The sequence below is a fragment of the Zeugodacus cucurbitae genome, chromosome 2 (genome assembly GCF_028554725.1).
Source record: "Zeugodacus cucurbitae isolate PBARC_wt_2022May chromosome 2, idZeuCucr1.2, whole genome shotgun sequence".
NCBI classification, from domain to species: Eukaryota; Metazoa; Arthropoda; class Insecta; order Diptera; family Tephritidae; genus Zeugodacus; species Zeugodacus cucurbitae.
In genome coordinates this window covers 51,250,443-51,263,500 of record NC_071667.1, presented here as the reverse complement: position 1 = coordinate 51,263,500, position 13,058 = coordinate 51,250,443, and the positions used below count along the sequence as shown (strand labels likewise).

General features: G+C 37.5%; 1 protein-coding gene across 2 annotated transcripts; it reads left to right on the top strand.

Annotated features, from left to right (window-relative positions):
* Positions 1 to 383: 383 nt before the first annotated feature.
* On the top strand, positions 384 to 12,586 carry LOC105214251 (transient receptor potential protein). 2 transcript variants are annotated; one of them, XM_011187577.3, is made up of 16 exons: positions 384 to 518; positions 4,080 to 4,310; positions 4,372 to 4,612; positions 4,730 to 4,872; positions 7,136 to 7,337; positions 7,628 to 7,804; positions 7,912 to 8,146; positions 8,209 to 8,361; positions 8,415 to 8,560; positions 8,845 to 9,212; positions 9,274 to 9,631; positions 10,515 to 10,734; positions 10,806 to 10,980; positions 11,046 to 11,206; positions 11,263 to 11,423; positions 11,489 to 12,586. In XM_011187577.3, the coding sequence occupies exons 2-16, from the start codon at positions 4,168 to 4,170 to the stop codon at positions 12,413 to 12,415; spliced, it is 3,810 nt and encodes a 1,269-aa protein (XP_011185879.2). In that variant the 5' UTR covers positions 384 to 518; positions 4,080 to 4,167; the 3' UTR covers positions 12,416 to 12,586. The 2 variants fall into 2 exon arrangements, with proteins under 2 accessions (XP_011185879.2, XP_054091894.1); XM_054235919.1 differs by lacking the exons at positions 7,628 to 7,804; positions 7,912 to 8,146; positions 8,209 to 8,361; ... (6 more) ...; positions 11,263 to 11,423; positions 11,489 to 12,586 and having other exon boundaries at positions 7,136 to 7,346.
* Positions 12,587 to 13,058: the final 472 nt, after the last annotated feature.

The following is a 13,058-nucleotide window of genomic DNA, read 5'->3' as shown; positions in this document are numbered from 1 at the left end:
TTATTAAATATATTATTTATTCCCAACTGAATTACTTAGTAGTCTTTGTCCGGTGTTTTCACATTTTACGGTTTCTTTTTTGTCGCTCAACGGTTGAATAGCCATTAAGTCGATAATCAATACATACCACAAAATCAATGAGTCAACAGTTACATGTCTCTCTGGAACACATTCCATTAATACCTTCAACCACTATTATCTAAAAAAATTTAAACAGCTGGTTTTGCGGTTCTTTTTTTCTGTCTACTATTTTTTATAGTTTCTTCTTATATTTTACTATCCGTTAACTTTAAGTCTGCTGCATCGATCGATTGAATTTTTGTGATTCTTTCCATGACCGACTTTTGTCGAAACGCTAATGTAATTAGTAGCATATACCAAGGCGTTAGGGCAAATTGTGTTCAGTTCTTCGCGAATTCTTGAACTCTCATCAACTAAATATCGGGATTTAATAAAAATGGATAGTACAATATCTGGGATATATTGATGGTGCTGAAAAGGATAAAAGGATATTACGGGTAAAGGATACGAGAAAGTTCTAAGGATACAGCTTAATGTGTGGATTATGCGTGAAAGGATTACGAAAATTTAAAGTGCAGAAGAATACACAAACTAGTGAAGGAAAACTGAATTTTGTGAAAATATCGATCGTTGTATATGCATTGTTAATTTAATTAATGACTGTTGGAAACTAATAAATACGTCTTAAACAAAATAAAATCAAAAGTGTTCGTAAATTATTCTTCAAACTAATACAGAGTACATCTTTCTGAGACTTTTTTGTTCACTATATATGAGTTAAAGTGTAATTTATCTCTTTTGAAAGAAGAAAGTATTTCAAATGAATTAAGTTGGCTTAAGAGAAACGTATATTAAACTGCAAAACAATACAAAAATATCAATATCCTGTTTAAAGTGAAAATATCCTTAAAGTATCATAAACCAAAAGGGTCTTTGTAATAAGCAACTAAATACATTTTTAAAGACTGTACTAAAAAATATAGTTTAGTGGTTTTATGGCGAAATGTACAAACGTTTTGAAGGACCTACGAATGTCCTGCGAATCGGTTTCGTACGTAAAGTGTATAAAATATGAAATACAACAATCAAAGTCAAATTTAGATTTTAAATTAATATTGCCTGAGAGAGTCTTTCAGTTCAAAACTTAGATCCTTTTGTGCTGTAATTTGGCTGAAAGATGTACTACAGTGTGAAATGATTCGTACAAAACTGGAAACACCTTATTATACTATAATATGATAATAAAAATTATTTAATTCCAATATAATTATTGCTAAACTTGATTTCGTAAGGATCCTTAAAAATAAATTTTGTTGAATTAATCAAATCTACAAAAGCCTCTCTTTAATTTGAAAGAAGATATACTACATTATGATGGATTAAATCTAATATAAACTTGAATTAATTGAATAAAAATTAAAATATATTAGAAATAGACAAAAGCAAAAATAACATTAAAAAAAGAATTCAATTAAAACCCATTTCACTAGTAATATTGCAAATAAATATGATTATTCAGCTGGAAACAAACATGTCGTCCAGTGGCGGATCCACGGGGGTTTTTGGTGTTAAAACACCCCCTAAACTCAGAGAAAAATATATGTTTGTTATTGTTATAAGCAATTATAATAAGTTACAAGTTTTTTGTTGTTATTCATATAATTCGAACTTTCTCTACATTTGCACAAGCAGTATCGCTGAAGCTCAGTGATTAATTGAGGATTACACGGGATCTCACATACCATGTTATATTTTCCTTGGTTTTTTGAAAAAATTCTTCTAGTATTTCAACAACTGACAGATCAATATCCATATGAATATTCATTGATGCTAGACCATTAAGCCTATCTTGACCTGTCGTATTTCGTAAATAGGTTTTAATTCTCTTTAAACTTGAAAAACTTCTTTCCGGTGATACTCTTGAAACAGGCAATAACGCCAATATGCGTAAAATCTTGAAAACATTCCCAAAATACGTTTTGTTCACTGCTTCTAAAGCTTCGAGAGCATTCCGAAAAGAAAGTTTTGTTCTGAACAGTTGATCACCCTTTCATAAAAGAAAATATTTCTCGAGCTGCTTTTTTAGCCTCAAATTCTTACATTGGGAAAAATACACAAAAAAAAACGTGTCCTATAATAACTGAATTTTTGCGAGGGAACTGCTATATTAAAAATACGTTGAGTAATAAAACTGTCCGTAAATCCCCCCCCAAAAATGTTTCTGGAACCGCCACTGATGTCGTCATTATGTCCCTTTTTTTGTCCCTAGAGCCTACTTATACGAAATCAATTAAAACCAAGTATTAAATTAAAGAAAGTGTCAGAGAGAAAACTGGTATTTTTCCAATTAACGGAAAGCTTGAACTTTCAAAGAATCAATTATTCCTCTCAAAGTAATTACAGTGGAACTTCTCAAGCTCGAATCACCATAATCCACAAAAAAACTTCGAATTAGAGAGACTTAGAGTTATAGAAATTTTAATTAAGACATACTTTTTTAAAACAGATGTAAAATATAGATTTACCCACAGTTTTAGTTATTTACTTCGCAAAAAGTTTTATTTAAATACATTAAAACTTGTATTCCGTAATTTTGTTTGTTGCACTTTGCTATTGTTTGGCCCTTGACGTCGGTATCTCAATCCTTTGTTACACTATTTATAAAATCTATAAGTGTAAAATCATATTTTTTGTTCGCCTCCATACGAGTATAGGGACTCCTTTAAAATTGTTCCTTGATAGTAACATTTTAAATTTTGTATTATGCCCTGGTCGAAAAGTCCAATTATGGAAGGGAATTTGTATGAAATTTTACTTCTATTGCCAATTTAAGAGTTCGAGTTATGGAAGTTCCACTGTATTATATAAAGACACACCTAGATATATGTATAATCACAAACCCGACTAAAAATTCTAAAAATATAATTATCATATGTGACAACTTAGAATAGTGCTACGAATAATGCGATTCTGAATCTGATCTGAATCGGAAAAACTACAGAAAAACCAAAATGTATTCAACAAAGTGAACTAAGTATATGACATTTAGTTTTTGGTTACCCTTATTTAACATATATTTTTTATTGATTTAACCCTCATAGTTCAAACACTGAACGACGTAACGACAGTTAGACTATTTTTAATTGTTGGATATAAAAATATTCACTGGGTCACGTAAGACTCGAAGTCTTTTTAGATATTCGAGGACGTTAGAGTAAGTTCACAAAGCAATGAAAATCGTAGGGATATTATCAGAATAGTATTATCTCTCTTGACTATCTTGGATTCAATTCCACTCCACTGCCGTCTGCTCAAATATTTGTTAGATGATGCCAAATAATATTACGTATTTCCAAATCTAAAGAGGTTACTTTGGGTCCTTCATACCTTCGAAATTCGGTCCCCGGCCTAGTATAGGGTGTCCATAAGTTTTGCGGCCAAGTTAAACAGATTATATTTATCATCCTCATAACTCATCCTTCAAAATGTCGCCTAAAGTAATTTCACTGACTTCAAACTCCTGAGAGTGGCTACCTTACGAATCTTGTTGATTCTGAACAGTACCAAGGGTACATTGGTAAACTGAATGTTTGAAACCAAATGCCGATTAATATAAAATATGGAACACGAAGAAGTGAATTCATATATCCATATATAATTAGATTTGCCAATATCTGTAACCTAAATTTGTAAAGCGGATCTATGACAATGGAAAGTACCTCTAGAAAGGAAAAATTGTATCATATTATTCATATTTTTAATTAGTTTATTAAGTTTTGTAAATTTATGTGTGATGAGTGCTCAGTTAACCCCTTAAACCAATATGGATCTTATGAACTTATCAACAATTTGTAATAAAGACTTTACTTAAGTTTCAATAACATAAGATAGTGGAAAGTATTTTCACGATTACGCGATCTATAAACATTTTTACTTTATAAAAACTAGTTTCTATTTTACAGTGTGAAGCTTATCACATATATAGCTAGTCAACCAATTGACAAGTACTTCAAACTTATATACTTTATAATAACTATTTTTTTTTTTGTACTTTGTAGGTTCATATAAACTTCTAAGTAACTAAACATTGCGATACCTTTAAGATAAGAAGAATTTGCTGCGCATTGAATATATGAGTGAAGCAAAATGTCACAACGCAAGGCTGATGATGACCCCGAAAAGGGTGAACCCAGCTACAACATCACTATGGGAGAGGAGTATATGCTAAATGAGGTTGAAAAGAATTTCATATTAGCGGCCGAACGTGGTGACATACAGGGTGTTAAGAAGTGCGTAGCATGAGTGTAAACCAAATGTCTTTATAAACTAGCTTTTTATTGAACTTTCTAGAATAATCGAAGACCACAAGGGTCAACCGGATAAGTTTAACTTAAACTGTGTGGATCCGCTCAATCGCTCAGCGCTCATTTCAGCCATTGAGAATGAAAATTTCGATTTGATCATTGTGCTGTTGGAATGTGGTATCGAAGTGGGCGATGCGCTGTTACATGCCATTTCCGAGGAGTACGTCGAGGCCGTGGAGGAATTGCTGCAGTGGGAGGAAACGCATCACAAAGAGGGACAGCCCTATGTAAGTACATACCACTGCTGACCATTTATTGCAGAATACAGTAGAAAATATGTTCGTATATTTGTCTGTATGTTTGGCAAATATTATAATTTTTAATGTACTAATTACTAATTACAGAGCTGGGAATCTGTTGACCGTTCTAAGTCGACATTCACGCCGGACATCACGCCATTAATATTGGCAGCGCATCGCAACAATTACGAGATACTCAAAATACTGTTGGATCGTGGTGCCACATTGCCGATGCCGCATGACGTGAAGTGAGTAAAACAGTAAATTAACATTACAACTCCGATACCTGTAATCCACTGCAACTCGACAGCTTGTTTGTCAGTTGTCAATGTGTTGTTGGTTAGCACTACCGTTATAGTTTTGTAATATTTTTCCATCTGCTCCTACACTATTGACCCATTTACAGGCGATGCCAATGCATACGCCATGGCGTCTCTCTACTATTGGTTGCTTACCAACACCACATTGCCCACACACACACACACCCCCACACATATTTATGCAGCGACAACTCTAACAATTGACGAATGATAGCATCTATTGGCTTTTGTTGTTATTGTTGGTCGTAGTTCTTATAGCCGAAATTAGTCGCGTTTGGCACGTTTTCTTATTTGTGCTGTGCCTGTGCTCCGCTATCCGCCTGCATATGTTTACGTGATTTTCAGCGAATTTGCATTATTTTTGAATGGCTGCCGCCTCTGCACTGGCTGTCGTCATCTGTTTGGTGTTGCATGCCGCATAATATGACGTTGAAATAATTCGAATTTATGCGGATTGCCACAAATTGTAGTTTGAATCCTTTTGATCAACGTGGACGTATCCCAAGTAGCTGTAGGTGTGTAAGACAATTCGAAGTTGATTGCTGCCTCCGCTTGTGTGCGCATTTGGTTTAAGCATATCGTTGATTCGTTTAAAATGGCCAAAACTTAAAATTTAATCATCTTTATGTTATTAATGAACGATTTCAAGTTCTAGTGTCACACCACAGAAATTTAATTTATACTAAATTATCCCAATTTCGGAGGACAGTTATCTTCTTGAGTTGTAAGATACAACATTTTTTTAAAAGTGGTCGAGGATATTATTCCATACAATCAAAAGCTCCATTCGTCTTCCATTTTACTGTTGGCGCCCATTGGAAATCCCAAGTTAAGCCAGGTCCTTCTTCGCTTGGTTTTTCCCACGGAGTCGAGGTCTTTCTCTTCCTCGACTTCCACCAGCGGGTACTGCATTGAACACTTTCAATGCAGGCGCGTTTTCGTCCTTTCGAACAACATGAACAATCCTAGCCGCTGTCTTTTTATTCGCTGAACTATGTCTATTACATAGCCTGCGGTATTCGCCATTCCCCGTATTCAAAGGACCATAAATCTTCTCGAAAACTCCTAGTGCCGTCATTTCGATTGTTGAAATCGTCCACTCTACTGCACCATAAAGCAGTTCGGGAATGATGGGGGACTTGTAGAGTTTGGTTTTTGTTCATCGAGAAAGGACTTTATTTTTCCATTGCATATTCAATCCAAATTAGCACCTGTTGGCAAGAGTGATTCTGCGTTGGATTTCGAGGCTGACATTGTTATTGGAGTTAATTCTGCAATAATACCATTCCTTATAATTATATATCTAGTCTGTTATATATGTACTCTGCTGTTCAATTGGTAAAATATAAACTGATTTATGCGAAGCTTTTAGATAACGCTAATATCCAGTCTAACATATTTGTAAACTACGTTGGATCTTCAACGAATGATTTGACAGAAGTCTTGAATCGATTTTACTTTCACGAAACATCAATTAAAAATTATTTACAATTAATAAAATTAATTTAGTTAATAACCATGAAAGTCGGCATCGATATAGAAAAAATAAGGAATAAAGTACTGATACTTTACACTGTATGTCAAAACCCTAATCCCTGCTTCTGTTCGTATATATATTTTTCTACAAATCTGTGTTCGGAAATAATATAATTTTATTAAATTTTATAGATTTTATAATATACCACTCAGAAAATATTTACTCTCAGAAAAGTTTTTCTTCAGAAACTATAAACAACTAAAAACCATAGCAAATAACCCCTTTAAGTGTTAAAAAATGAAAATATTCTCGATTTATACAGAGCTGAGCAGCAATCGGCCGCTTAGCATTGTTATGATAACGAAAGAAAACATAACCACATTTTTTTTAAAACTGCCTCCGAGTTTACAGCCTTGGTCGAATAACTATACAAATGACGACTTGACATTTGTGGAAGTGATTATGTTATCATTCGGTTATTATATTAAAACTATTAAAGCTTGGAACAGTTGATAGATATAGTCATGATTTATTCAAAATAAACCGCTATTATAAACTCCCGAATAGAGACTTTAAATAATGCAAACTTGGAAGTATTTGAAGACAGCAAACTTTTGAAACTTCGAAATCATCACTTTCATCAAACATCATATTAATTTTAATTTCATTTACCATAAGCTTGGTTAATAAAACTCATAAATCTCTTCTCCTCAGATGTGGTTGCGACGAGTGCGTCACCTCGCAAGAAACCGATTCGCTGCGACACTCACAATCGCGTATCAATGCCTACCGCGCCCTCTCTGCCAGTTCACTGATAGCACTTAGCTCAAGGGATCCTGTTCTTACGGCATTTGAACTGTCGTGGGAATTGAAGCGACTGCAGGCGATGGAATCCGAATTCAGAGCGGAATACACGGTAAGATAGAGGATGAATGGAATAATGCGACAAAAAAAAACCTGAAATAGAAATGAGAAGTAAATGTGCGATGAAGCTACAAATCAGCTAAAAAAGAATAAGAACAATGAGATTACCGCTTAAATGCATTTATTTGAATGATAAAAAAGCGAGCATGTTGCGCTTTTGCGACTTCTTTAGGCATTTTTTAGGTGTCCATATGTTGGACATTTGTACACTCATTTACATTCTCATATGTACATAACTGTAATTAGATTTGCTTATGCGCGCACTTTCTTCTGTGTGTCTAGGAAATGCGTGTGGGTGTGCAAGAGTTTGTCTCATCATTATTGGATCACGCACGCACTTCAACCGAACTGGAGGTAATGCTCAACTTCAATCACGAGCCAACCACCGACATTTGGATGCCGGGGCAGCGCCAAACTTTGGAGCGCCTCAAATTGGCCATAAGATACAAGCAGAAAGCGGTAAGACATTAATGCACTCAACACGCACTATCAGCGATGCGTTTACTGTTGTTTTTGCATTGGAATAAATCAAATTTGCTAATATCTGCTTCGTCATCGCCTTTTAGTTTGTGGCCCATCCGAATGTGCAACAACTGTTGGCAGCCATTTGGTATGAAGGTCTACCCGGTTTTAGGCGCAAGCAAGCCTCTCAACAGATCATGGAGGTGGTGAAGCTGGGCACCATGTTCCCCATTAACAGCATGAACTATTTGCTGGCGCCGGACTCGGATGCGGGCAAATTCATGAGAAAGCCATTTGTGAAGTTCATATCGCATTCCTGCTCATACATGTTCTTTTTGAGTAAGTTACTATCCCCGTACTGTGGAGGCATCAACGTAGTACTAACATATTTATAACTTCAGTGCTTCTGGGCGCAGCGTCGCTGCGTGTTGTTCAATTGTCATTCGAGTTGGTTGGGTTCCCTTGGATGCTGGCAATGTTGGAGGATTGGCGAAAGCATGAGCGTGGTTCTTTGCCGGGTCCCATCGAATTGGGCATTATTACCTATATTGCCAGTAATGAAACGTAATAATTTATTTAGTGTTTTTGAAGAATTAGTTTCTTTAAGGTCTCGTCTTTGGTGAACTGAAAACGCTTTATTCGGATGGTTTGTTCGAGTATATAATGGATCTTTGGAATATCGTCGACTTTGTTTCTAATATGTTCTATGTAACTTGGATACTTTGTAGAGCGACAGCATGGATTATAGTACATGTTAGTGACATTTTTATTATAATTAAGTTTTTTGTTTTGGTAATTCTTGGCTCCCTTAATACTAATACATATGAAACCATGCTACAACGGCACCAAAACTTTCGATGGTTCAATAGAAAACTATTTTGCTCCATGACCTACTTGTTTCAAAACAGCTTCATTTGTTTCGATAACTGTGCCGGAATTATATTTATTCGTTTAATTTCCGATGCCTCTCCTTTGCTAAACACTCTTCTTCCTACCAGCTATTGTTTAAAACACTTTCTCTCTTTTCTCTTTTCCAGCGCGATCTGTGGTACCGCGGTATCGATCCTTACTTTCCACGTGAACATTGGCACCCTTTCGATCCGATGTTACTCTCCGAAGGCGCCTTTGCTGCCGGCATGGTGTTCTCCTACTTAAAGTTGGTGCATATCTTCTCAATCAATCCACATTTGGGACCACTGCAAGTATCTTTGGGACGCATGATCATCGATATCATCAAATTTTTCTTCATCTACACCTTGGTGTTATTCGCCTTCGGCTGCGGTTTGAATCAGCTATTGTGGTACTATGCGGAATTGGAGAAGAACAAGTGCTATCACCTGCATCCAGATGTGGCGGATTTTGATGACCAAGAAAAGGCCTGCACTATTTGGCGTCGTTTTTCGAAGTAAGCTTTTTAAAGTAATTCATTATTTCACTATTTCGAACAACACTTTCTTTACTTGCAGTCTCTTTGAGACCTCACAATCACTTTTTTGGGCTTCCTTCGGTTTGGTCGATTTGGTATCCTTCGATTTGGCGGGCATTAAGAGTTTTACACGTTTTTGGGCTCTACTCATGTTCGGCTCCTACTCGGTTATAAATATTATTGTGCTACTCAACATGCTTATTGCCATGATGTCCAACTCGTATCAAATTATTTCGGAACGCGCCGATGTTGAATGGAAATTCGCACGCTCTCAGCTGTGGATGAGTTATTTCGAGGATGGTGGCACTGTGCCGCCTCCGTTCAATATTATGCCATCGGTGAAACTCTTACGCAAGACACTAGGAAAGGAGGCACCGAAACGTACCAAGAGCTTTATGGTAAGCGGTCGAACTTTGTAATCTGGATCAAACAAATTTATCTGCATCTAGATATTAAGTAGAGTTTTAGTGGATTTTAGAATTGTATTTTTGAAAAGAATTTTTCCTTTAACTGTGACGATTGCCAATTGTCAAAGTGGTCTGAAGGAAGACAATGTAGAAACATCTTGTCAATTTCTAGTTTTCTCTATACTTAAACTTGCAAAATCGCGGAGGTTGGGAGGAATCGATAGGTACCTGAATAAATTTCTAATAAGGTCAAAGTGTTTACCCTATATAAAAGAGTGTCTTGGTTCAAAACTGTGAATTTTTTCTTCAAAAGATCAGTGTTTTAACTTTCTAAATGGAATCCCCATGTTCACTGTCGGATGGATCAGCTCCGAACTGTATCATAGCTTAATACCGATTATGACGAACTTATTTTGAGAGCTTTGATTGTTTGTAAAAAACTATCGCGAGTAAAGCTCGACAAAATGATTTAGGAAACACGAATAATGGACGTTTATTGAACTCTTTTGCTTCAATTGAAACCATTGAAGAAATTTTCTAATAAATTTTGCATGAAAACTGAATTCTCATTATTTTCCCTAACCTACCTCATCTGCTAATAATAGAGCAAAATTCAGTAAATAGATATTGCTGAGAAGAAGACACAAACCCCTTTCGATTGTTGATGGAAATAAATAGTTGGTCATTATTAACAATTAGCTGGCATGAGAGACCGGCGACCGACCTTACATCAACAACACGGCACTGTCACAAATGGCGCCTAAGTATTAAAGTAAAATCAGATATTTTCCATTCTAAATTTCCTAACTCCAGTAGCTACAATGAATTAGACTCCCACACACTGACTCACATGCTATCTCACCCTAACTTACAGCGCAAGACGAAGGAGCGCTCACAGGCGTTGCACGACAAAGTCATGAAACTGTTGATACGACGTTTCGTCACCGCAGAGCAGCGCCGTCGTGACGACTATGGCATAACCGAAGATGATATCATTGAAGTGCGTCAGGACATTAGCTCGCTGCGTTTCGAGCTATTGGACATTTTCCAAACGAATCGTTTCAATGTGCCCGATATTGAGAAGAAAACAGCAGGTGAGTAATAAACTATTGCGACAATGAAATGATTCCCCAGCGCATTGGGCATATTTAATGTGTGTTCACAGCTGCGGCGGCCGGCACCAAGAAGGGTAAAGTGATGGAGCGGCGCATACTGAAAGACTTCCAAATTGGTTTTGTTGAGAATTTGCAGCATGAGATGACCGTCGGTGATGAGGGTAGCAAAGATATCTTCTCCTCTTTGGCGAGGGTGATTGGCAAGAAGAAATCACTGAAGTCGGGGTAGGCTCAATAGATCACTGTATAGAAGGTACAAACACGCAGACGCCATTCTTTATTTCTTGCAGTGAGAAAGACTGGAATGCCATTGCACGGCAGAACACAATGACCGCCGATCCGATTGGCTCTAAACGTTCCTCCATACAGCGGCACAGTCAGCGCAGCTTGCGACGCAAGATCATCGATCAGGCGAATGAGGGTCTCAAGATGAACCAGAACCAGTTAATTGGTGCGTACAATTTCAAACAATTGAAATATTATCTCATATTTTGCTTCTTCATGAAGAATTCAATCCCAATTTGGGTGATGTGACACGCGCCACACGAGTTGCTTATGTGAAGTTCATGAAGAAGAAGATGGCTGCTGAGGAAGACGGTGCCGCATCCGCATCTGGAGATGCAGCAACAACCAGTGCTACGATTACAGACGAAAAACCTGCTACAGGAGTAAGTAGTAATACCAAATCAAGCACTAATATTTATATATATAATAATTTTACTTTCATATGAAGTCGAAGAAAATTAAACCGGATGATCCGAAAGCTGCCAGCGATGAAAAGGCTGATACTGTCTCCAAAACTTCCAGCACCGATGCTAAGGCAAAGCCTGGTGATGGTAAAGAAAGTAAGCCCGGTGATGGTAAAGCGCCGGATGGTAAACCGGCTGACGCTAAACCAGCCGCACCAGCTCCGCCTGGAAAACCCGCTGCCACCGGCGCTAAACCAACCGATGCAACAAAGAAAGATGATGCAGCGAAGCCAGCTCCAACTGCCGCGGCAAAATCACCACCTCCAGCTGCTGTTAAACCAGACGGAGCAGCTAAGAAGGATGACGCCGCTAAGCCAGCCGGCGCCGATGCCAAGCCCGCCACAGCAAATAAGCCAGCTGATGGTTCTGCCGCCTCCACCGCTGCCGCCAAGCCGGCTATTGCTAAGCCCGGTGAAGCAACGAAACCAGAAGCTGCTGCCAAGAAGGAAGACACTGCTAAGACAGAAGCTGCGAAACCTGGCGCTGCTGCAGGTGCCAGTGCAACTGCTGCTGCCGCCAAAGGTGCTGCACCGTCTGCGCCCGCGGGTGCAAAGCCCGATGCACCAGCAGCTGGAAGCGATGCAAAACCGCCGGCAACGGGTCCGACAGCCACCAAAGCGGCTGGAGATGCTACTGGTGCAAGTAGTAGTGGCGGTGCGGCTGGCGCGAGTACGGGTGCGACGTCGAAAACTGATGACAAAAAAGCGGATGAAAAGAAGGGCGACGAGAAGAAAACAGACGATAAGAAAACGGACGAAAAGAAAGTAGATGAGAAAAAACCGGATGACAAGAAAGCAGCGGCACCCGCTCCGGCTAAGCCACAAATTAAAGTGGGTCAAAGCAGTGCGGCTGCCGGTGGTGAACGTGGAAAGTCGACAGTTACTGGCCGTATGATATCGGGATGGCTTTAAATTGAGTGTATGTTTTATACGTACTTCCAGGTCGGTAGCTTGAGTTTTGAAACCTGGAAGATTTACTAACATACTTACGTACATTTTGTGCTTTGCAAGAGACAAATAAATTTATATTAAATTGAAGTTGTTTTAAGTGAATAAATAAAAAAATATATAAAAAAGTTGAAATTTTGTTGTAGGTAATGACGAAAATACTTTCGTGACAGTTTTTCGACCTACATATTCATTTAATCAGCTGCATAATCTATCTATTACATACTTCTTTTAAACGAATTCGTGTTAAATATTGTATAACTGTTCACTATTCTTCGCTAGACATCCTTGACAGTTATAGAGTAGCCCTTTATGATACCTCAAACTACTATTAATGGATCAAAACTCTTATATATCTGTAAATGGCCTCGAGACTATACGATTACATTTAAGGGGTTATATACAGTTAGAATTTTCAAAAAATCGATTTTTTTTATTTCATTTTCTTAATGTACATATATTTAAGAATACACACAGAAAATTTCATATCGTTCCAGTGAATACTTTCAAAGTTACAAGCAAATGAAAAATTTGAAAAGGCGTTTCAGAGTGCTTTTAAGTACAAGGTCCAAACTTTAAACGCGTTTTTCTCAAAATGGTGATTACC

Bases quoted from the DNA above. Each gene is read 5' to 3' on its own strand.
- LOC105214251 (XM_011187577.3), top strand. From the start codon at position 4,168: ATGTCACAACGCAAGGCTGATGATGACCCCGAAAAGGGTGAACCCAGC. The intron at 10,735-10,805 runs GTGAGTAATAAA...GTGTGTTCACAG, and splicing joins TATTGAGAAGAAAACAGCAG to CTGCGGCGGCCGGCACCAAG. The intron at 11,424-11,488 runs GTAAGTAGTAAT...TTTCATATGAAG, and splicing joins ACGAAAAACCTGCTACAGGA to TCGAAGAAAATTAAACCGGA.